This window comes from Microcaecilia unicolor, chromosome 10 (assembly GCF_901765095.1).
Source record: "Microcaecilia unicolor chromosome 10, aMicUni1.1, whole genome shotgun sequence".
NCBI classification, from domain to species: domain Eukaryota; kingdom Metazoa; phylum Chordata; class Amphibia; order Gymnophiona; family Siphonopidae; genus Microcaecilia; species Microcaecilia unicolor.
In genome coordinates this window covers 25,866,313-25,892,182 of record NC_044040.1, presented here as the reverse complement: position 1 = coordinate 25,892,182, position 25,870 = coordinate 25,866,313, and the positions used below count along the sequence as shown (strand labels likewise).

Genomic DNA, 25,870 nt, shown 5'->3' with positions numbered 1-25,870 from the left:
ATTAGCATATATTTTGTATGATTTACTCCCATAAGAAACTCTAGATTCTGAGCAAGCTGTGACAACCGATATTGGATCAACATAAGAATAAACTAACGTTGATACTGTACATGAGATGTCAAGGCAAGGTAGGTCCCTTCTTCAGAGACCTTCTCTGGTCTCAAAACTTCATGTAGCCACTTTGTGTAATTCTTATATTGAGCCAGTATCACAACCTGCATATAATCCAGTTGGCTCCAGGATATGGCTGTAAGTACTGAATTATAGCCTTGCACAATTCAAGTCTACGTTCTCTGTGACCTATTCCCCAAATAAAACATACTGCGGAGTTCAAGAGAATTAGGTGCCCTAGGCAAATCTTCAGGTTTATGTCCCCCCCCCCTCCCCATTAACTTTCAGACCTATAGGTTTTCCCCATGAGAATTTGTAATTAAACTCAACAATCATGGTCAACCCAACACCATCCTTCTGAGAAGGATCCTGTAAAAATGCGTAATTGGACACCAACTTTAAAATATTTGTAATGAGGTAAAATTCCAAATACCATTTACCTAAGTAAATGGGCTCTTTGAAAATTTCCTACTTTTCCTGCAGTTGAAAGTATGCACTGATGTTTTTAATTTGTCTACTAAGACCTGTTGTTTGCTTTGACTGCTTGATGGTTAAGCTGGCACTGGCTCCTACCAAGCATGCCCTCATTTCTAACAGTCTCTCCATTTTCCTAAGGAGCCACTCAGGTATATCCCTCCAGTTCTACCTCTCAAGCTTCATTGTTGAAGACTATCCTGGTTAAATTCCTGTACTTCTACTCTTCTCTGCTTAGTCTATTCAGACATACTTTCTGACATTCTCTGCTTAATGAAAGAAGACTTCCCATTGTATAACTCTCTCTTTTTAGTTTTACAAGCCTTCAGTGTACTTTGCCTTCCTATTTCCAGCAGTCAGCAGGCACTATTTTCAAAAGGTAGCTCACCTAGTGACTTAAGTAAGTAATACAGAAAGTCTTGGCATACAAAAGTCAACACTTGAGTTATAGGAAAGTCTCAATCAACCAATGTAGCAATGTAGCAAGAGTAGCAGAGATCAAGAAATATGACTTGAAAATCTTCAGTAATTAGATAGGTTGAGACAATGTTGCTGGTGCCTTTGCGACATGAGATCAACATACCAGTTGCATGTTTCCTCTGTCCCTTGGTGCTCAGTGCTTTCCAGCACTTTGAGAAACATCTGATTATGTATAGTGGTCTCCTGTGGCAGGACCCATCCCTTCTGGAGGTCTAACCACGCTCTTTGTTTTCTGTTTCTCAGGGCATTTCTCCCCTTCTCATTCTTGTGTCCAAGATGGAACCTGCTCAGAAAGTCAGAAAGCTCTGGTGCTGAATACTGGATCAAATGCCAAAGGGGATGTAGGGCAGACCCTGGCACCACTAAAACCCACCTTCTTTCACTTGGAAAGCAACAGACATGGTTCCCTAGGACACAGTAACCAAGAGCAAGAGAGTGCTGGGGAAGATTATAACATGAATATCATCTCTTCTCTACCATCCTCACCACATTCCCCATCTCATCCCAGCCAAGTGTCTCCTAAACCATGTCTCTTTCCAACAGGGTCTTTCACTCACCATAACATGTCTACCAGTTCTGAAGCCATCAAGAATCTCCAGCATCCTGATACCCACCATGTGTCACCAGACTCAAGCCAACATGAGACTTCTGAAAGACAATTAGGGCAGGATCAGGCCTGCAGTACAGTGGAGAAATCAAAGAAGCAAAAAGAGATGCATGTAACAAATCCACAAGCCTTAGAAAGTAATGGGGTCCTAGAAGAGGGACTAGATCACAGTCTCTCTATAGACCCTGGCAATAGCTCTCCTGTAGACCTTGTCCATCAGAGAAGCACTCCTTTGTATGATGAAGAGCCTGAAATAGGACTTGAAGGTCGTACTGAACATGACAAAGTAAAAATGTTCTTGGAGAAGAATAATGAGGAAGGTACATCACTAGGAGGATACACTTGCCTGCAAGGGCTTACAGATGAGCTTAGTTCAGAAGACGTCCCTCACTTCAGTGGTGGTGTGAGTTTGCGTGGACATCCATCAGGTTCTTCCAATGATACTTCTTCTCCATCTTCTGATCCAGGCATTGAGGCAGATCTCACCAGCAGAAACTCCAAACGGTTCTTACCCTGTCGTCACAGTGAGGACTTGAGCTCTCCTGGTTCTGATTCAGACATAGAGAGAGAAATTGAGGCAGCATTTGCCTGCAGTGACCATATAGAAAGCAATATGATATCATCAATATCTGAGACAGAGCTAGATCTTAGCAGCGATAGCAGCAGTGGAAGATCCTCTCATCTCACCAACTCAATTGAGGAGGCCAGTTCTCCAACATCTGAACCAGAACTAGAAGCTGAACTGGAGGCTGAAGGTGTCATGTGTATCAAAGACTCATTGCTTTTGGCAAATTGCAAAGATATGGAAAGCGAGGTCCCAGAGATTGGTATTTCAGATATAAATATGGTGAAAAGGGACAGTTTGTCAGAAACAAAAATTGAGGATTACTACAATAGTAAAGACCCTGATGATGCTTCAATGCCAATTCATCAAACAGATACATCAGTTCCCTGCCCATTAGATGTGAAAATAGATCCAGATCACAGCCTGGAGAGCATCCGCAGGTCTTTCTACCTTCCTATTGGGCCCAAACTCATGCCAGATGTAGAAGATGATGGAAATAGTGAATATGATTCTGATTCAGAGTCAGAAGCAGACTTGAGTGAAGACTCTGACTCACCATGGCTACTTAGCAACTTGGTCAACAAGATGATCTCAGAAGGTTCTTATCCTATTAAGTGTCCTGATGAGTGCTTCCAGCAGTCCAACTCTCTTTGTGATACTATCTCACCTGCTTCAGACCTGGACACAGAGGTTATCACTGAAGACTTGGACCAAGAACCAGACCTGAGAGAGTCACCACTAAATCAAGAGGAGTCCATCCCACTATGTGAGGAATATGTGAAGGAGTCAGGGTGCTGTCACAGCATAGAGCTGGTAGATATGGAGACTCTTCGTAGCTCTATCCAGACTCCAGACATTGAGAATCTAACTAGTGTAGATTCCATAGCAAAGTCATCCACTCCCATTGATGATCCAGAACCCTGTTTGTACATGAGCAATCCAACCCATGACACCATCATACCTGTATTTTCTGAGCTTTCCATCTCTGTTGACAAACCTGGTGTCTCAAGTGGATTAATTAACTTTGGGTGTTGTACTGAGCCCATGAAGAATTTTTCTCTCAGAGACATGGTGCCCAGCTCAGAAAGTTTGGAGACAAGTTCCAATGAACCGACTGCTCAGGTACAACCAACACAAGGTGCAGATGAATGGACTATTGATAAAGATCTTGATTCTGGTATTCTAGAAGACAATGAACTTATAGATGACATACGGATAGAAACTGTTAGCCGAGAATCGGACAAAACTCAACTGACTCTTGATGTTTCCACAGCTAAAACAAACAGGTGTTTCAACCTTGCTTATTCCACTGATGAAGATGATGTCCCCTACTTTGGGAGCCTTAAGAACTCTCCATTTGATGAGAACTGTTTGGATGAGCCTCACAACTTTGATGAGGACTTGCAGGACCTGCCCCCATCTGTCATGCTAGGACCTAGGCAGCTGGATGAGTCCCTGGCATATGACTCCATTAAATATACTCTAGTTGTGGATGAGAACACACAGCTGGAGCTGGTGAGCCTGAAAAGGTGCACCTCAGTGCTGAGTGATGACAGTGAAATTTTACCAGTCTGTGACTTTGAGGAGGATGAGTTTGGGGAGGGAGTAGATGCGCAAGATGGACGATCTTCATCAGAAGACTCTTCCCCAGAGACCAATATGCAGTTCTCCAAGAAATTCCTCAATGTGTTTGTCAACAGTACATCCCGATCATCCAGTAAGTTCCAATTCTACTATTCTCAAACATAATTTAACGCATTCTTATTTTTTGTGTCAATAAGATTAACCTGGTAAATGTGCAGCTGGTGGCAGTTAGCAGTTTTTTAAATGCTGACTGCCACAGGCAGAATTAGGCCCTGATATTCAATGCCAGGCCATGTCCATGTAGTTGAAAGTAGGCTCTGCAGAGGCCTATTCTGGGTGGGGCTTGTCTTGTCAGGAGCAGGAGGGAGTGGGGTGTCTTGTCTTGTCGGAGGGGAGGGGCAATTGGACCTTGCCCCAGGGGGAGGGGGGTGGGAGGCATGGGAAGATATTGGAAACATGCTAGTCGGTTCCGGATGTCATGTGGGTGCCGACACTCACATAGCTAACTGGGCAAATTTAGGGCTGTTTTTTATATGGTCCTACATGCCTAGTTAGCTATACGGGTGCCAGCAGGTACCTGCATAACTCCCAGCTACTCCCTGACTCTGCCTCCTGTAATGCCCCTGACCTGCTCACTTGGGACATGGTTGGTGGGTGCCAATATTCAGTGACGCTGTCTACTGCTGAATATCGGCAGTTGGGTGGGCACAAGCAATTTAAATGGACAGGAGGCTCTCCTGCCCCTTTAAATCGCTCGGAATATCGACTGGAATACGTCCAGTAAATGAAGATGAGTTTTTGCCCTGTAACCCATAATTTAGTCTGTAAAGACAAGGATCATGGAAAGATTAGGGACCTATACTGGCATACAGAAGGTGTGGTATCCGATTAATATTGATAGGAGTAAACCCTATTTCTCAGAGAGTGACACATTTCACGGGCATCCTTCTAAGAAACTTCAGTAGTGGAACAAATCTTTTTGAGAAAGAACAAGAAGGGTCACGAGCCATCAATTTAACTGCATATCCCATTTCTTTTACATTTCTAATGTCTCTTCCTGGTGTGGGACAATCTGTGGCCCACTGCTGAAGTACAGGAAAGGCAGCAGTTAAAGGAGAGAGAGAGAGAGAGAGATGCACAATAGGATGGAAATACAGATGCTGAACATTGGGGGGGGGGGGGGGGAGGATAGGGGCAGAGACACGGAATGGATAGGGATGCAGAGGGAAGATGGATAGTGGATATGGAAAGAAAAGAAATACCAAAGAGACAGGAGACCCTGGAAAGAAAGAAAGGCAGAAAAGAGACACTGGGAAAAGAGGGTGGCTGAATTCAGGGTTCTAATCAGCAGCTGAAATTTGCCGTTCAGTTTCAGCCAAAAATGAAAATGGCATTTCTCTCACCTATGCAGAGAGCAAGTCCTCCTGAGCCAGTCACCAGTTCTCTCCACCGCTGGTGCAACCTCCCCCCTGCCCCCCCCCCCCGGCAGTGGATGGGTCCTCCTGAACTAGCCAGCTGGCCACCTGCCACCCCCCCCCCCCTCACAAACATACTTGAAGGCCCTCCCCAGGCCTAACTTTAAATGCCCTGTTGGTCTAGTGGCCTCTTCTGGGCAAGAGTGATCCTTAGTCGTTCTTGTCCCCGCAGGTTTCTCAGCCAAAATGGCTGCTGGTACTTCCTGCAGCAGCTTCGAAAAACTGCCACTGGAGGTCCCAGGGGACATTTTGAGATTGGAACCAGCATAAGGAAGAGATTGCTCACGAGGCTGCCATGAGAAGTCCTGGCAGCCATTTTGCCTGAGGAAACTGGGTATCGTTCTTGCCTGGATGAGGCCACTAAATCACCAGGACATTTAAAGGTAGGCCCTCAGGTGGCCCAAGGGTGGGGGTGGAGAGCAAAGAGTGTTTGCAGGTGTGGAGATTTTGGTTTCGGTGCCAAATCCGGAACTGAAACTGAAATTCGGGGGGGTCTCTAACTGGAACCAGAGCAAACGGATAAATAAAACTATGGAACACACTGCCAAAAGGAGTGAAAACAATTTACAACCATCTAAGTTTCAGGAAATCACTAAAAACCTACCTGTTCAAAAAGGCATACACTGTTGACCCAACATAGATGCCAACACCCTGCAATGCAGCAAATTCAGCGATCATATTGAACATTATTTTACCTTCCCCTCTCTCTGATCCCCTTCGTGTCTGAAAGAAATGGACCCTTATTCGACCACAATATTACCTTGTATTAGTTTCTCTACCGTTCTTGGCTAACGCCTACGGTACCATGTAAGCCACGTTGAGCCTGCAAATAGGTGGGAAAATGTGGGATACAAATGTAACAAACAAACAAATAAATAAATAAACAACAAAGGTAGGAAAAAAGTATTTTATTCTTAATTTAATAATTTGGGAAATGAGCATCTCTGATATCTTACATTTCAGTTTCTGTCTCTAACATTGGTGTACATTGTTTTACATTTGTTGAGGGTCTTTCTTATGTTATGTGCTTGTGGGCCAAGGTACGGTGTTCTGCTAGCATGTAGTTTCTGTGTAGAGATCTGTAGCAGGTGTCATAAGTACATAAGTAAAAAGACCAAAGGTCCATCGAGCCCAGCATCCTGTCCCCGACAGCGGCCAATCCAGGCCAAGAGCACCTGGCGACCTTCCCAAACGTACAAACATTCTATACATGTTATTCCTGGAATTGTGGATTTTTCCCAAGTCCATTTAGTAGTGGTTTATGGACTTGTCCTTTAGGAATCCGTCTAGCCCCTTTTTAAACTCTGCTAAGCTAACCGCCTTCACCACGTTCTCCAGCAACAAATTCCAGAGTTTAATTACGCGTTGGGTGAAGAAATATTTTCTCCGATTTGTTCTTGTCAGTTGTTTGTTTTAGCGTCCGGTGTAATATTTACAGTTCTGCTTTTTCACAGATAAGGTTGTTGCTCTTTAAGCACTGGAAATTTACGCTATTATGGTATGATAAAGTGCTGAGTAATTTTTTGCATAGTTGAGAGGAGGGATTGCGTGTTGGCCTAACTGAGGTGACACCAAAACTTTAATATAATTTTAGATCAGACAAGGTTTTAGAACATTTTGCAAGATGTGATGTGTGTTGAAGTGGTTTTCTTTTATAGCTGACTTGTGTCTGATTAGATTTAAACTATGAGACACTGAGGGGTATTTAAATAGAGCTGAATTGTTTCCATAAATGTGTATCAGGTTTAGTGTTGGTAAGGGCTTGAAATAATTGAGTTTAAAATGTGTAACATGAGACATGCCATGATACAGAAATCATTAAAAAGAAAAATTAAATAAGGTCTTTTACTGATGAAAAGCAGAGCAATACAAAAGAAGGAAAAATTCTAAGAGTGCACATGAAGGCATTATCCCTCGGATTCTGTATATGGCGCCCAATACTGCGCACCCAAGATTCGCGTGCATCTTAATTGAGTAATAAGCCGTTAACTAGCAATAATTGGGTGCTAACGACCAATTATTGCAGTTAATTGGCTCCAATTAGCATTTGAGTGCGCATCTTTCTAAGCGCTATTCTGTAAAGATCTGTGTGCAAGTCTTTCATAGATCGATGCTCAAAGATTTGCAGTAGAATCAAATTCTACCGCTAACCTAGCGCAGCAAAAGTGCCGCTCAGAATAATGAGCGTACAAATATGAATTCGCTGCTCACTATTCTGCGCTAATTTTCCTGTCAGTGCCTGAGCGCTGATTGGCTCAGGCACTGACAGGAAAGTTAACGTTTCTTTAAAAACAAAAAAGCATTCCACAGTGTCCTTTACCCCAACCCCTTTCCTATTAATAAGTTTAAAAAATAATCTGGCCTACGATGTGCCCCTCCCCCGAGCATTGGCTGAACTTTAAAAAATAGCTTTGGTGGTTCCTGACTCCCCCATTTCTGTGGTGCTACTTGCTGTACACATTATATATAGGTCCTTTCTCTGTTCCTAGGGGGCTCACGAGTTTTTTTTTGGTACTTGGGGCAACGAAGGGTTGAGTGACTTGCCCAAGATCACAATGTGCTGTAGTGGGAATTGAACCCAGGTTGTCAGGATCAAAGCCCACTGCATAACCATTAGGCTAGTCCTCCACTTCACCCTACCCACTGCATCCTGGGCAGGGACTAAATACAATATAAGGGAGTTTTCCCTTTATATGATAGTTAGGCCCTGCTGGCGCTAATTGTCTTTAGCGCCGGTGTTAGGTTTTGAGCTTCGGCCCATCAATGTGCAACTGAAAGGGGGGTGTGGCTGTGGGAGGGGGGCGAATCAGGAGCATTCACTAAAGATGTGCATAGTATTATACAATTCAGGAGATCCACGCCTAACTTGGTTTGTTTGTGTAAATCCGTCTTAGTGTGCAACTTGCATGCCATACAAATCCAATGGGGTGAGGCATAGGCAGGGTATGGGCGCCTCACACAATTATGTACCCATGCTATGAAACAGTGCAATTTATGCGCCAAAACACAGCTGACACACATAGTTATGTCTGCCATGTATGGCATAAAAAGGCACGCCAGGGGTGGACCGACCATATGGGCAATCGGCCCAAAGGCCCAGGGCTGTGGAGGGGCCAGTGTTTCCCTCCCATGTGCTCAAAGTATGACGTCCTTCTCTGTTCTCCGGGACAAGGATGCCCCCGTCTCCTCCCCCTCCTGTGCTCCCGTCCCCGAACTCCCCCTTCACAGGCGAGGGCACCGGCAGCTAAATCAGCCATCTGCTGCTGATGCCGGAACGTCCCTCTGCTGCAGCCTGCCCCCTTCTGACATCACTTCCTTCTTCCACAAGCGTGGGCCACAGCAGAGAGAAGTTCTAGTGTCAGCGGCAGACGGCCGATTTAGTTGCACCCAGGGGCAGAGGGGAGAGAGGCAAGAGAGAGGGTTAGATGTTGGACCCAGGGACAGAAGGCAGGGAGGGAGAGAGAGAGAGAGAGAGGGAGGGAAGAGAGATGGAGAGATGTTGGACCTGGGGCTGGAGGGGAAGGAGGGAGAGAAGAGAGAGGGAGAGATACTGGACCATAGTGGGGTGGATGGAAGGACGGTGGAAAAAAGGAGAGGGAGAAATGCTGAACTATTGGGGGGGGAGAAGGAGGTATGTTGAACCATAGGTAGGAGTAAGATGTTCCACGATAAATCAGAAAAAAGCCCAAATGTCTAAAAAAACCTCTTTATTCTTCAGTGGTTGCTCAAATAGATGTCCAATCTTGACCTCCACAGGCGTAAGTAGTCCTGACCCAACACGGACTGTGTTTCGGTACAAAGCCTTCCTCAAGGGTCTATTGATAGTAACAAAGCAGATATAAAAGTAAGAACATTGAATATAATTAAACAAATAGAAATAAATAAATGAATGAATAAAAGACGCCTGTGGAGGTCAAGACTAGACATCTATTTGAGCAACCATTGAAGAGTAATGAGGTTTTTTTTAGACATTTGGGGCCCTGTTTACTAAGATGTGCTAGTGCTTTTTAGCTCACACTAAATGATAGAGGCTCTGGGTGTTTAGTGTGTGCTAACGTTTAGTGCGTGCTAAAAACGCTAGTGTGCCCTTAGCATAGCTTAGTAAACAGGACCCTTGGGCTTTTTTCTGATTTATCCTAGAACATCTTATTTCTACCCTTCTGTTTGTCTTAATTTACTGTGGAAGTCTTGTGTCCACCTTTGCTTTGAACCATAGGTGGGGACAAGAGGAAAGAGAGTTGGGAAAGGGAAATGCTGGGGTGGAGAGGAAGGGACAGGGAGATGTCAGGCTACAAGGGTGGGTAGGGTTACCATATGTCCGGATTTACCCGGACATGTCCTCTTTTTGAGGACATGTCCGGGCAACTGGGCGGGTTTTGTCAGTCTGCCCGTTTGTCCAGAAATCCGGACGAACGGGCAGATTGCTAGCCTCCTCTCCCCTTACTTACTACTGCCCTGGAGGTCTAGTGACCTCTTCCGCCTTCGGGGCAGGAAAGAGCCCCCTCTTTCCTGCCTGGAGCGCTGCCCTACATGCATCCTTCTTGTTCGTGATCTCGGCGCTGATTCAAAATGGCCGCCGAGAGTTGAAGTGACCTCACGAGACTTCAACTCTCTGTGGCCATTTTGAATTGTCGCCGAGATCACAAACAGGAAGGATGCATGCAGGGCAGCGCTCCAGAAGAGGTCACTAGACCACCAGGGCAGTAGTAAGGTAAGGGGGGAGGGGGAGGGGGAGTGACGGGTGTGTGATGGGGGAGGGGAAAATTTGACGGGGCAGAGCAAGGGCTGAAAGGGGTGGGTGGGTGTGAAAGGGGCGGTACGGGGCGTGAAAGGGGGCGAGGCATGTGTCCTTTTTGGGGGACAAAATATGGTGACCCTAAGGGTGGGGAAGGGTGATATTGGGAGAGGGGGGGGGGGGAAGAGATACTGGGCCACAAAGGTGAAAAGAGGGAGAGGAGGATAGTGAGTGCAGAGGGTAGATATGTGATAATGGAGAGTAGATGAAAGATAGAAAGGAATAGAAAGCTGGGAAAGGAGAGAGAGATGGGAAATGGGAGGGCTGGAGAGGATGAGAGAAGAAGATAGAAAAGTTGATAGGTAGGTGAAAAGTAAAATCAAGGAGATGGAGGACTGGAGGTTGTGAAAAAGGGTGAAATTTGAGTGAACAGAGAGGGAGAATAGAAAGACAGGAAGGAAGTGCTAAAAGGGAAAGGGAAAGATCAATCATGTAAGCCGCATTGAGCCTGCCATGAGTGGGAAAGCGCGGGGTACAAATGTAACAAAAAAAAATGTCAGAGAGAGAATGAAACAAGACAGGAGGACAGAGGACAAATGGACAGCAGCCATTAGAAAGCTGAAAAGAGAAACTAGACCAATATGATAAAAAAAATATATAATATTCAGACAAAGTTAGAAAAAAGCTTGATTTTGAATTTATTAACTGGAATATTCTAGCTTTGGAAAGTGTGCACCATGGATATCTTTGTATTGTGTTCACTACAAGAGGAAAGTGAGCCAGGCTATCCAATAACTGGACCTAAAACCAAATTTAAAATAAACAAATATTTATTAATTTTCAAGCAAATGATAATAAAACAATTCCACATTGAAAACGACTCGACACAACGTTGTGTTTCGGCCAGATGGCCTACATCAGGAGTCTTGTGGCTGATGACGGCAGTAAAAATAAGGTCATCAAGTCACGTGATGCTGAATTGTGAGCTCACATATGAAAGGTGTGCAGACAAGGAGCCACAAGACTCCTGATGTAGGCCATCTGGCCGAAACACAACGTTGTGTCGAGTCGTTTTCAATGTGGAATTGTTTTATTATCATTTGCTTAGAAATTAATAAATATTTGTTTATTTTAAACTTGGTTTTAGGTCCAGTTATTGGATAGCCTGGCTCATATTCCCACCTTTTTGTTTACATTTTACGTTTCGTGGGATCTATTGAGTTCTCCACGTACGTGGATTCTCTTGACACTACAAGAGGAAACACATTTTTGGTTTTATTTCTCCAGTGTTGTAGTACTTACTGAGTTTAACTTCTTAGGATGCCCAATTCAAGTTTTGGCTTCATATTTATTTATTAATTAGGATTTATTTGCCGCCTTTTTGAAGGAATTCACCCAAGGCGGTGTACAGCAATATTTCTATTTCTAATTTGTGACCCGTTGTTCTGTATTTGGTGAGGGACCTTTTCCGGAGATGGGAAGGCGGTAGAACGAGAGGGCATGAAATGAGATTGAAGGGGGGCAGACTCAAGAAGAATGTCAGGAAGTATTTTTTCACGGAGAGGGTGGTGGATGCTTGGAATGCCCTCCCGCGGGAGGTGGTGGAGATGAAAACGGTAACGGAATTCAAACATGCGTGGGATAAACATAAAGGAATCCTGTGCAGAAGGAAGGGATCCTCAGGAGCTTAGCCTAGAATGGGTGGCAGAGCTGGTGGTTGGGAGGCGGGGCTAGTGCTGGGCAGACTTATACGGTCTGTGCCGGGGCTGGTGGTTGGGAGGCGGGACTGGTGGTTGGGAGGCGGGGATAGTGCTGGGCAGACTTATACGGTCTGTGCCAGAGCCGGTGGTTGGGAGGCAAGGCTGGTGGTTGGGAGGCGAGGATAGTGCTGGGCAGACTTATACGGTCTGTGCCAGAGCTGGTGGTGGGAGGCAGGACTGGTAGTTGGGAGGCGGGGATAGTGCTGGGCAGACTTATACAGTCTGTGCCAGAGCTGGTGGTGGGAGGCGGGGCTGGTGGTTGGGAGGCGGGGATAGGGCTGGCCAGACTTATACGGTCTGTGCCCTGAAGAGGACAGTACAAATAAAAAAGTAGCACATATGAATTTATCTTCTTGGGCAGACTGGATGGACCGTGCAGGTCTTTTTCTGCCGTCATCTACTATGTTACTATGGACTGCCTCAAAGGGTCCTTGGCATCATTTTGGATGCTGGTGCAGTCCTGTATGGGGGGGTGGAGGGAGACCGCTCCTGCTTGACATTATTGTTGACTCCTGGGAAAGCCTCAGGAGGGTCAGGGGGTGGGTGGGTGGAGGGTTGGATGCTGGGAGCAGGGTCTAACCAAGGGTATTAGGGGGTCTGTTTCTCACAAGGGGGCTGCTGATTGGTGGTGTGGAAGGATCTGTTTTCTGGGGGTCAGAAGTGTGAGGGATGTCTGCCTGTGTCAGGTGATGGATTGGAGGTGTGCGGCATTGCTCCTGCCTCTCCTGTGAGATATTTTGGGTGGGCTAGGGGAGGGATTGGAGGAGGGAGGGTGCCACTAGACATCAGGAATTGAATTTTTTTTATTGGAGGAAAGGAGTTTGGGTCTGGGGGGGGGGGGGGGGGGGGGGGGGAGGGGCTGGGCCACTAGACTACTAGGGAAATCTTTTAATTGTGGGTAGAGGGGTTGGGGAAGGGAGGGAGGGGGTCTCTACAAAGGGTTCTTGAGGAAGATGCCTGTATGTTTATTTTTTTTACTAATGTCACCCTTCCTGTCAGTGTGTGAGCCAGTCTCCACTCAGACACTGACAGGAAAGGTGACATCAATCAATGAGCTGTGCATTACTGTCACGATTGTAACGAGGCAGTAATTTGCATGCTCACATGCTGCTGTATTTTTTGCAATATTTTGCGATAGAGCTGCGACTCAACCACAAGGCTTACTGTATCTTTCTCCTAGTTTCTAATGATTCGGGTTAGCAGTAAAATAACCCATTTTAACAGTAGCCCACATTGATAACGTCTCCTCCTTAATGACTCTATATTTCTGCACTAGGTTTTTTATCTACAGTGGAGTGGAGTGGCCTAGTGGTTAGGGTGGTGGACTTTGGGCCTGGGGAACTGACTTCAATTCCCAGCACAGGCAGCTCCTTGTGACTCTGGGCAAGTCACTTAACCCTCCATTGCCTACCACATTGAGCCTGCCATGAGTGGGAAAGTGCGGGGTACAAATGTAACAAAAAATAAAATCTGAAGAGAGCTTTGGAAATATTACAGCAGATGCAGAACCAGTAATCTTTGTGCGATGAGAGGTTAGGGGTGCGCACGACTCTTATTGCCTAGGGGCCCAGATCATTGCCAGTCCACCCCTGATCAGGACCCAAAAAGCCTGTAGTATGGCAGACCTTAGGCTCACAAATTGGTGCTTTAAAATATTCACTTTCCGCTTGCCTTGGAGATATATTTAAGTCCTAAATATGTTTACATTTCTATGCTCCTTCTAAGCCAGGGGTTCTTAACCAAGAGGTGTAGGAAGCTGTCAAACGAGATACGGAGAAGGATTGTAAAATCTGAGGCAGTTTATTGAGACTAAGGGGCGTAGACAGACCTGCCATTTTGGGTGGGCCCAGAGTTAACCTGGGTGGGCCCATTCCACCCTCACCCCTACCCCTATCCCTGTACATACATACAATATAGTGTTTTTTTTTTAATGACCTGACGTCTCTCTGTTTCTCTCTGAACCCCCTCCCCCAGTCCTACCTCAGAGCGGTTGCACGTCCCAATTCCTATAGGCAACCTGCGCCGGACCTGCAGGCTTCTCTCTACCATGTCTCGCCGAAGAAATAAGAAGTGACATCATTGAGGGCAGGACGTGATAGAGAGAAGCCTGCAGGTCCGGTGCAGTTTGCCTATAGGAATTGCTGCTGGCAGTAGCTCTGAGGGAGAGGGGGCTCCCGAGAGAGATGGGCAGATGGCAGGCCACGAGTGGAGAAGAGGGAGAGAGAGTAGTGAGGTACCGCCACTGAAGTGTTTTGGGGGCCTCATGGGCTGCTGACTGGGTGGGCCTGAGGCAAGAATGTTTGGACCTGTGCCCACCCTTAGCTACGCCACTGTTCTAGACAGAGCGAAGGCAATTATTAGGACAGTTATTGGAAGTATAACTGTGCAGTACTGTAATTATAGCATCATGTTAGCAGCTAACAGAGACATATGTAGCTGTCAGTAGTCACTAGTGGACATATAATTTAGGAAGGGGGTGCGAGAGTTTCATTGATCAGTTAAAGGTGTGCAGGAAGCAAAGAAATGTAAGAACCCCTGTTCAAAGCTTTTGGAAATTTAGCCCTGCGTGTTTCAAAAACATTTGGTCACTGCAGTGTCAGACATGGGCTTTGATCTGTGTGGAGGTGTACTCATTATCAGGCAGGTTTCCCATAGGAGCTGCCTTCTTCCACGTCATCTGCTCTGAGCAGAAAAGGGCTAAAAAGCCCACAAATTCAATAAAATGTTCTTAGGGACCTCAGAGACTTCCTTTTGGTTTTTCTTCCACATTCAATGCGAGTTGGAGATGTACATTTATTAGCACACCTTAAATTTAGTGCACACAAAGTTCATTTAATGAGCATCAGCCAACAATTTAACGTGGTATTATTGATTTCCACATGTTGAAAAGTGTTTAATGTGTATTAAGAGGTATTTTCTTAAAATGAATATCTGAAACAAACAAAAAAGTATTTTTTTCTCATATGGAAAACTTTAAGAAGCTTAAGTTAACATTTATTTAAAGTCTGAAAATTGTGAAGATGTCTAACAAAACCAAACTGGAACGGGTAGATGTGAATCGCTTGTTTACTCTTTCCAAAAATACTGGGACTAGGGGGCACAAAATCTGAACCAAAACGTTTTGTTGCATCAGGGCCAGCTTAAGGTGTGAGCCAGATGAGAGCAGGAAAAGCCTGCCTCACCGGCTTACCCTTAACAGGGGCCAGAGCCTGCTGGTCTGCTCAGGCAGCTGGGCTCTCTTTCTTGCCCTGTTGCCAGCACAATTATATGGTTAAACACAAAGAACAGATACTTCCTGTTCTGGTGTTTAAACTTGAAGCAGTTCTGGTGACAGTGGAGGGAATCTGAGGTTCTCTGGAATTCCCTCCCTTGGGAGGACCTCAAATCTCGTGTGGTCCAGTGGGTCTGATGCATCCCCCCCCCCCCCAAATCCCACTCCCTTCTCTTTCTACACCCCCCCCCCCTTTGCATCATTCTGACATTCCTCCCCCAGAATCCTGACTCATCTCTTTGGGTCCGAAGGGTGATGGGGGCAGGAGCAATCCTCACTTACACCTGCCATGGCTGCTGCCTTCTTCAAAACGATGCAGGTGACCCCTACCTGTAGTGTCATGGTACTACTGCTGGATTCAAGCTGCCATATAAGGGCTTCTTTTCCCTTCTGTGGCAGTTCGAACACTCGCGGTAGTACCAGTACTGCTAGAGTGGAAGTTTGAAGACAGGAGTAGATATGTTTGGATTTGCCATCTGAGGAATTACTTCCGATTTTCAACTGAACTGCTGGAGTTCTAACAGAGAATTTACAACTCATTGCTCCTAAGGATACTGGAGTATCCTTACGGGACTCTGTGCTATCTGAGTTTCACGGACTTACCTTGAACAATTAGTACATGTATAAGATTGTAGTAGTTGGAATGAGTGCTGTGTAGTATGGGTGGGAATGAATATGGTAGGAGTTAGAGATACAAGTACATATAGAGCTATAAGCATATTGAAGTGTATATTGAAAAGATAAATAAAAAGATAGTAAACTTATCATGGATTTAGTATTAATATACTTAAGTGCCTGGAGTGAAAGGTATTGATCTCATTATATGAATTTAGTAAAAAAAAAAAAAGATATAGTGGAATTAGAAAAGGTACAGAGAAGGGCGACAAAAATGATAAAGGGGATGGGACGACTTCCTTATGAGGAAAGGCTAAAGCGGCTAGGGCTCTTCAGCTTGGAGAAAATACGGCTGAGGGGAGATAGATAGAGGTCTATAAAATAATGAGTGGAATGGTTAGATGCGAATCGCTTGTTTACTTTTTCCAAAAATACTAGGACTAGGGGGCATGCGATGAAGCTACAAAGTAGTAAATTTAAACCAAATTGGAGAAAATATTTCTTCACTCAACGTGTAATTAAACTCTTGAATTCGTTGCAAGAGAATGTGGTAAAAGCAGTTAGCTTAGCGGGGTTTAAAACAGGTTTGGCTAGCTTCCTAAAAGAAAAGTCCATAAGCCATTATTACAATGACTTGGGGAAAATCCACTGCTTATTTCTAGGATAAGCAGCATAAAATGTATTGTACTTTTTTGGGATCTTGCCAGGTACTTGTGACCTGGATTGGTTACTGTTGGAAACGGGATGCTGGGCTTGATGGACCTTCGGTCTGTCCCAGTATGGCAATAAATCCCTGCTTAACTTGCACATATGTGCAAGGGAGGTGTATACAGGGGCGGATCATGGGCAGGACATAGGCAAGGCTCTCACACACATAACTTACAAAATACTGTAAAATACACACTTCCCTGCCACACATAGGCACTCACACTTGTACCAGCTCCGTGGCATTAATCCCAGTTACACTAGCATTTTACAACAGAAAGTAAGCATCTGCCTTCCGTGGTAGAATTGATTCCTATCATGCACCTTCCAGTGCCTGATTGAAGGCTGCAGTTATAGAATCGCCCCTTGGCTTCCACCACCTGCAGAAATATCCTAGAAAGGTGAAGATAGTGTAGAAGAATTTGGTGAAAATCCCTCAATAATATGCTGCTACCCGCAAGACAAAAGACACATGGCCTGGCACACAAAATCCGCAGAAACACCACAGAGTCAATCATTCCTGCCATCACCCTGTTAAACACCAAATAGATCAAACAAAAAGACAGTAGAGATAGGTGATGGCTTTCACAGAACGCAAAAGGCCAAAAAAAGGACTTGAGGAAAAATGTTTATTTGCAAAGCGCCAACACTGGAAGAAAGGACATGACATGGTCTGTGTTTCAGCTGAACTCCCGCCTGCTTCAGGGGTCAATTCTCTCTTGACCGGTGCTGTAGCACCGGTCACAAGGTGTCTTGGAAAACCGCAAATACTAAATTGACCAATACCCCCCCCCCCCCCCCCCCCCCGTCTGGTGAGGGAACAGCGAGCAAGTGTGAGAAATTAAATTAAAACACTAATAGATGCCACTGAGAGGATCCCCACTCATAGTAAGAACCCCTGTAACTAAAACTGCCAGACTTTTCTCCAAATTATTTATCAAATTAAGGGGTAATTCTATGAAGGGCCTTCCTAGGAGTGGAGGAATAGCCTAATGGTTAGTGCACTGGTTCTAAGAACCAGCAGAACTAGGTTCAGTTCTCATTGCAGCTCCCTGTGACTCTGGGTAAGTCACTTAACCCTCCATGACCCCAGGTACCATAAGTCAGTGGCGTAGCCAAGGGTGGGTTGGGGTGGGCCCAGGCCCACCCACTTTAGGTTCAGGCCCACCAAGTAGCAGCACACCTATAATGTGGCTGGCAGGGACCCCAAGCCCCACCACCCAAAAACTCCCAACAACTGTTTGCTGCTGGTGAAAATTTGCTATTTAAAAGGTATACGGGGGAGAGGGGATGTTTGAAAGACCATATGGCATGCAGGCGAGAGAGGGAGAAACCAAATCACTTGCAGGACAAGGCGGAGTTCTGCCCACCCACCTTGGGTCCAGGCCCACCCAAACTTGGGTGTCTGGCTACGCCCCTGCCATAAGTATCTATAGATAGTACATAAACTGCAGAATATCAAACCCCACCCCCTTTCCTATGTGGTTAAAAGTGCCCTTATAAAGTATACAGTAGAAGTCCAAAACTCCAGACTGCTCGGGGATCAGATCATTATGGATTCTGAGGTAGTACATGTTTTACCATGATTTACCCAGCAGCCAGCCCCTAAGTCCCCCCCCCCCGCCCCCATGGCTACACCTTCCCCTTCCCCCCCTCCACGTCCCCTCTCATGGTCTGGCCTCTTTCCCCCCACTCCCTGCCCTGTCTGCTTGCTCTTTGTTACCTTTCCTGAAGTCTTCGATGCTGCAGCACCAGCGGCAACCTTACTCGCTGGCTGCCTTCGGCATTCACCGGGCCTTTCCCCTCTGACCCATCCCACCCCTTCAAGGGTGTTCCTCTCACTCGCAGAATCCCTGAGTGCTGGACATCACAGTAAGAGCACCGCTCTTCTGTTCCTCTTATTCGCAGAATCCCTGAGTGCCGGGTGTCGCAGTAAGGCTGTGTAATACAGTGTTATGTTGTCTGGTTTCTAGGTACTGAGTCCTTTGGGCTGTTTTCCTGTGTGGTAAATGGAGAAGAGAGGGAACAGACACACAGAGCTGTATTCAGGTAAGTTGAGCAGCCAGTTGACTTTGCTTGAAGTTATGTGTCCCGTTACTTCAGTCCCCTTTCATAGTCGTCACTTAACATAAAACTGAGGACTTGAATTCCTTGAAAGTTGCTAATAACTAGCCACTGTACCTGAAAGAGCTTGGGGAGGGCCCAAGATAAAATGGGTTAACAAAGAGAAAATGCAAGAGACACTAATATGGTTTGCTAAGGAGAGAAGAGCAGAGACGTCAGATTTCAGAAAATAAAAGATATATAAAATACATTTTTTTTAAAAAACAGGTAAATTGAGGTAGGTAGGTCTTTAGATGGACAAAGGCCCAAACATATAACAAAATTGCTCAACAAATAAAAGGAAGAGAAAATGGCACTTCTCCAGTGGCGTTCCTGGGGGGGTGCCGCGCGCGCCTGTCCTCCGTTGGGCCATGCTTCTTCTCTGCCCCGGAACAGGTTACTTCCTCTTCCGGGGCAGAGAAGAAGCATGGCCCAACGGAGGGCAGGCGCGCACGGCACCCCCCCCCCCAGCGGCGTGCACCCGGCGGGGGGGGGGGGGTGTCCGTGCTGCATCGGGGGGGGGGGGCGGGGCGCATCGGCGATCCGCCCCGGGTGCCAGCCCCCCCCAGGAACGCCACTGCACTTCTCTCTCTCTCTCTCCTCCCCCCCATGCAGCATTTCTTTTCTATCTCCCCTTCCCCCAGCCATCTAGGATCTCCCCCCCCCACCCTCCCTCCCTACCCCACCATATCATCCAGAATCTTCTGTCTCTCTCCCATCTGCCATGTAACATCTCTTCTCTCTCCTCCTCCTCCAGCCATCCGGGATCTCTTCTTTGTCTGTCTCTCTCCCCATCCAGAGATGCCCCTCTGTCTGTCCTCCCACCATCCAGCATTGCCCTATTCTTTCTCTCCTCACTCGACCATCATCCCTCAGCCTCTCTTCCGCCACCATTCAGCATTGCCCATTTGTCTCTGTCCTCCCCCCCAACTATCTAGCTTTGCCCCCCCTCTGTCTCTTGCCTCCCCCCACCCCATTGTCCTCTATATTTCTTTCCTCCTAGTTCCTGCCTCCAGCATTTATCGCTTTGTTCCTTCTTTCTACCGTGCTAACCAGAGGTAGGCTGGACTTACTCAGTGGGGTCCTGGGTGTTGACTGAGGCCCTAGGCACAGTGAAGAGAGGATCTAAAGGTTTTGCCTGATCTTCCCTGAAAAAAGTTGAAGAGGTCTAGAGCTGAAGCCGTATGACCAGCTGGAGCAGAGGACTTAAATTCAAAAGCATTGGTGGTGGGCGGCTCTACCATTAGGCCAACTGAGGCGGGGATCTCAGGCGGCACTCTCCCCTTCCCTCCTCAACCTTCTTCCCATGTTTACCTTTTTTTCTCTTTTCCAAAAGGTGGCAGCGACAGCGATTGCGATTCCCATAGGCTGCCCTGCCGCTGGCACCAGCCTCTTCTCCATACTGTGGTCCGCCTCTTGATATAACTTCCTGTTTCCTCAGAGGTGGGACGCAGTACAGTGAAGAAGCTGGTGCTGGTGGCACTGCGGCAGGACAGCCTGTGGGAATCACTGCCGCCTTTTGGAAAAGAATAAAATAAGGTAAACACGGGGAAGAGGGTTGAGGAGGGAAGGGGGGAGATGCCAGACTGGGCGGGGATGACCGGGGTGGCAGATTGCCTTGGGCCGATCCTGGTGATGGGCCTATTATGAGAGGTGTGGAAAAAGGACTCTGGTCCTCCTTCAGAAAGATATAAACAGGATGGAGTTGGTTCAGAGGGTGGCTACTAAAATGGTCAGTGGTGTTCGTCATAAGGCATAAGACTTAAAGATCTTAATAGGTATACTTTGGAAGAAAGGCGGGAGAATAGAGATATGATAGAGGCATTTGAATACCTCTGTGGTGTAAATGCACAGGAAGCAAATCTCTTTGTTGAAAGGAATGATGGAGCACAGGATGAAGGTGAAAACGGACAGACTCGGGAGTAACTTAGGGAAATACTTATTCATGGAAAGGGTGGTGAATTTGAGGAATGGCCTCCCGGTGGAAGTGGTGGAGACAGAGACTGTATCCGAGTTCAAGAAAGCTTGGGAGGGGTACGTGGGCTCTTTGAGGGGGAGGGAAGAATGGTAGATGATACGGATGGGCAGACTGGCTAGGCCTTATGATCTTTGTCTATATTTATTTTTCTCTGTGTCTATAAGTTCAAATAGCTTCCCCTCTGTGACTGCTGGCACCACATCCCTCTGAGACAATCCCCTATGAATTTCAGATATAATAAGCTGTTTACAATTTGTCTCTAAACTGTTTAACATACTGACAATTTTTTTCACTCCTCAATCTTGAGGAATGAGAAGGGGGGGGGGGGTAAAGGGTGCCCATCATTACATGCTGTTAAGAAGAGAACTCTTTTTCATGTTTACATTAGAAAGCAAGTTACTCTGATCTTATTCTAAAATTTCCTCCTTATTTTCCTCACTTTTCCCCCTCATCCTGTTCTCTCTACTGTTGTTTTTGGTCCCTTGGACTTCTCTCCATCCTTCCATCATGTATTTTATTTTCCTCATATTCCTTTATTCTCTTGCCTTTTATTGTTTTCTATTCATCTTTATCTTTGTCCTTTTTATTTTCTTTAAAAAATAATGTCCTTGCTGTTTTCCTTTTCTATTTTGCTTTATGTTTTTGCTTTTCCTTCTTTCCGTTCTTACACCCTTATTGCCTCCTTTTCTCCCCTGCATTGTATCTTCATCTCTCCTTATTTTATCTTTTCTTTATTGTCACTCATGCATGCATTTTCTTTCTTCCTCAACATTTCCTCTTATTCTCCTTCCCATTCCCTATTTTTAATCCTCATTTCTTCTCGCTCTTCTCTCTCTTTCATCCCTGTTTCCCCTCACATCCTTTCTTCGTTCCTTGTGCTCTCATTCTCTTGCTCTCACTCTTAACTTCCTCCTACTCATTCCTTCCTTTTTATTTCTCTGTGAACTCTCTTCTTCCTATTCTTTATTTTTTTCCTTTCCCATGTCTCCCCTCAGGTTCATTCCTCGACATGAGGATGAACTGGAACTGGATGTTGATGATCCATTATTGGTGGAACTTGAAGAAGACGATTATTGGTACAGAGGTTATAACATGAGAACTGGAGAGAAAGGAATCTTCCCAGCTTTCTATGCACATGAGGTGGTCAGCCAGACAAAGGACGTCACAGGTATGAAAGCCTGTACGTCCAACAGCGCCTTCATAGTCTTGTCATGGGATAAATGTGATGATTCTGTTGACCTCTGTACATCTTGTAGACTTAGCATGTAGCTTACAGGATTTTTATATGTTGGTGATTCAAAATTATTTGTCTCCTTCTGTCACCATTCCGTGTTTCATCAGCCCAGCATATTCAGATCAATATATGTTATAAAATGTTTGATAAAGCCAGTCATTGTGAATTATTGCAGTATCATGTAATCAAAATCCTTAAAATAATGGTATGGAGTGCAGGGGTAACAACTTCCTATGAATGCGAGAAACCTAGAAATAACAGACTGACTGTTTACAGTTTGTCTCTAAACTGCTTAACATACTGACCCCTCTTTTCTCCCCCCCCCCCCTGAATCTTGAGGAATAAGGAGGGAGGGAAGGGTGCCCATCATGACACTGTTGAGATGAGAGCCCTTTCCATGCCTGCACTAGGAACAAGTTAGTTTATTCTTATCTGAATTTTATTCCCTCCCCCCCCCTTTCTCCCCTGCCCTCGTCTTTCCACAGAACATTTTTTAAATTTGTTGGTTTTCATCGTCTGGCCTGGATTTTATCTTCTTCCTTTCAACCTGACTGTCAAGTCTCTTGTTTGAAGAAAGAATAATTCCAAATAATGTGCTTGAAATGGATCTTTTTCTACCCTCTGGTGTTCATTTGCCGACAGGTTTAAAGCGAAATCCTTGTTGGGTGGAGAGATTTAATGTGCAGTTCCTGGGTTCAGTGGAGGTCCCGTATCATCAGGGGAATGGGATATTGTGTGCAGCCATGCAGAAGGTAAGGTTTTTCTATATGAATAATATATTTTTAGCTTAAATGAGAACTTTATTCTCTTCTCTAGTCTCAAATACTTTAAATAGATGGTGCCGAGTGAGCAAAGAGGCTTTCCAACTTTTCCTATCAAAATATTATTTTTTGGAGGGAAAGACCAAGCAAGACCTGAATACATGGACCATTTCTAGTATATGTTGAGCTTCTAGGGAATTCCTGTCTCGAAAACCAACTTTGGAAATGATGATTGGGCAGCTCGGTGTTCTACATAGAAACAGAGAAAATGAAGGCACATAAAGACCATATGGATTATCTAATCTGTTCATCTGTACCATCTACGATCTCTTCCTCTCCCTTGGAGATCCTATAGAAACATGGAAAAGGAAGGCAGATAAAGACCATGAGGACATATGACCATATGGTTCTGTCTCCTGTCCAATAGGTGGGTGACAGTTGCCTCATTATCGAAGCCCCATCATTGGGGCGTTATTAGAGTCCACCTTGTTCATTCAAAATCGTGGCAATAACAGATGCACCTTTCTTGTATCTCTTCATTGTTTATTATATAACTGAGTGTATATTATTTGTTAGACATACTTACACCTCTTCCTTCATTGCAAGCTCTGCACGCTTTTACAGGACTATACTGAGGATCCAGAAGGATATAGAGTGTTGTGCATTTGTATTTGTTCACACCGGAGTCTGCAGAGGCCTCTCCGGTACTATGTAAACCACATTGAGCCTACAAATAGGTGGGAAAATGTGGGATACAAATGTATCAAATAAATAAATAAAATAAATAAATTCCTGAGTCGGCCCCCTCCCCCCGTAAACTCAATTCATAATTTATTTATTTATTTATTTGTTGCAGCACCGAAACACAGCCCGTGTCGGGTCTTTCTTCAATCAAAGTTCATTATTAAAGTTATTTTTACAATGAAAGAATTTTGTTCCCTTCGTTTTTAAAGGCCCTTTGTGCTGTTTTTTCTGTTTTGACCTTTTTTGTACTTTGTTCCCTCTCTTTGTTACACTTGCATTTGTGTCCCACATTTTCCTACCTATTTGCAGGCTCAATGTGGCTTACAATGTTCTGTTATGGTATTCACCATTCCAGAGTACACGTTAAGTTGGTGTTACATAGAGAATAGGATGACATGGTAAAATTCAAATTAAGCAGACAGGCATAGAAAGACACTAATCAGAGTAAAAGGTTAGGTGGTGATGTGTTGCGGTTACAATTAATGATTGTTATGGTATGCTTTGTTGAAGAGATATGTTTTCAGAGATTTGTGAAAGTTGGTTAGTTCGTAAATTGATTTTAAGTGACGTGGTAGTGCGTTCCACAACTGCGTGCCCGTGTATGAAAAGCTGGGCGCTTGTGTTAGTCTGTATTTCAGTCCTTTACAGCTGGGGAAGTGTAGGTTAAGGAATGTGCGGGTGGTAAGTCAACAAGGTCTAACGTGTAGGCCTGGGCATCTCCGTGAATGATTTTATGAACTAATGTGCAGATTTTGAACGCGATACGTTCTTTAAGTGGCAGCCAGTGTAGCTTCTCTCTTAGTGGTTTTGCACTTTCGTATTTTGTTTTTCCAAATATGAGTCTGGCTGCAATGTTCTGGGCTGTTTGAAGTTTCTTGATGATTTGCTCTTTGCAGCCAGCATAGAGTGCGTTGCAGTAGTCAAGGTGACTCAGCACCATTGACTGTACCAGGTTACGAAAAGTGGCTCTTGGGAAGAAAGGTTTTACTCTTTTAAGTTTCCACATTGAGTGGAACATCTTCAAAAATTATTTTCAAATTTCAATTTTTAAGCCCCCCCCCCCCCCCAAACCCCAATTTATATCATCTAAGTTCAGAACAGGTTTGTTTGTATAATAATATCTTTCAAATATTTGAATGTTGTATCATATCAACCCTATCTCTCCTTTCCTCTAGCCGGTTGATGTAGTATAGCTCTTATGACTTCAATATATAGAGGAATCAGCAGCGTAGCCAGACCTGCCATTTTGGGCGGGCCCCGCATTAACCTGGGTGGGCTGTTCCCAACCCCACCCCTACACAGTAATTTTAAAATATTCCCTCCCCCCCCCCCCCCGGCATTTTCTTCTGTCTCCCTCGGCCTACCTTGGCAGCGCTTTCTCCCTTCGCCATCCCCTCCCTCTCTTCTGACGGCTCTCCCCGTCCGCGTGGTCTGTTTATTTTCAGTCCTTGAAGCGCCGTTCTCCCTCCAGCACCGCACCGGCGATTCCGATAGCCTTTTGCCAGCGTGCGTCGTCGGGGACGGGGCCTCTCAGGCGCGTCCTGAGGTGGGATGCGCCTAAGGAGAAGCCACGCCCCCGACGATGTACGCTGGCAGAAGGCTATCGGAATCGCCGGTGCGGTCCTGGAGGGAGAACGGCGCTTCAAGAACTAAAATTAAACAGACCACGCGGATGGGGAGAGCCAGCAGAAGAGGCAGGAAAAGATGGCTTGGGTTGGGGCTTGTTAGGGTGGGCGCTGGGCGGGCCTGAAGGAAAAGTGGCTGGGCCTGGGCCCGTCCAGGCCCACCCGTGGCTACACCCCTGAGAGGAATATGGGAGCATTCTGTTGGTTTGAGGGCACTCTGGCAGGCACACCATAAAAAAGGGGAGAAAAAAAGACTTCAGAACAATCGGTTCCACCTCGTTTTTAAAGGACACACCTTAGATATAATGAGGGAGCCATTTACAATCATGTGTCTTCACAAAAAAAACTCCACATAAACTTTCAAAGGAGCCCTGCCATGTGCCACCACAAACCTTGTAGGAGACTCAATTCACTTCTCCAAGCTTGGAAAATGTACTTAGCTCAATATACTGATGTCTTCGCCATTCATAATTCAATCCAGGTCCCAATGCTGTCAGCCATTTTCTGTTCCAAGGTGTCTTGGAGACGGACGGCAGTTTAAAATGCTTGGATGAGAAAGAAAGAAAATATTCCCCTGAGGCAGCTATGAAGTAGCGAAACAGGGCTTCCCTGTCGGGATTTGAGGAATTTTGAGAAAGTACAGCATTGGGACGTCAGAAGAAGGCGGGACACTGAGGGAACCAAGAGCGCGAAGGGAAGGGAGACGTCGGCAGCGCTCCGTTTTCACAGACGCTGCTGCGACTGCAAGTAAAAGATTTAAAGGCCTCGGCGTCGCGGGGCGAGGGTAAGCACTGCGGCGGCGCCCTCCAGAGGTGGGCGCCCTCCTGCGGTGCTTACCCCGCTTACCGCATCGGCACGGGCCTGGTGGAACCGATTGTTCTGAAGTCTTTTTTTTCTCCACTTTTTTATGGTGTGCCTGCCAGAGTGCCCTCAAACTCATTGTGTATGAGGTAGAATTGTTTGATATTTTATTCTACCATTCCGGATATTTGCAGCATTCTGTTGGTCCCATTTATAAGACACTAGATATAGAGAAGTATGTG

General features: G+C 45.7%; 1 protein-coding gene across 1 annotated transcript in view; it reads left to right on the top strand.

The window, feature by feature from the left end:
* Positions 1–25,870, top strand: part of MAPK8IP2 (mitogen-activated protein kinase 8 interacting protein 2) — a 48,508-nt gene that overhangs the window by 16,830 nt on the left and 5,808 nt on the right. Inside the window, exons 5-8 of the mRNA XM_030217009.1 lie at positions 1,309–3,954; positions 18,356–18,431; positions 21,459–21,631; positions 22,340–22,449. Coding sequence (XP_030072869.1) covers positions 1,309–3,954; positions 18,356–18,431; positions 21,459–21,631; positions 22,340–22,449 — 3,005 coding nt within the window. The remainder of the gene's footprint in view (positions 1–1,308; positions 3,955–18,355; positions 18,432–21,458; positions 21,632–22,339; positions 22,450–25,870) is intronic.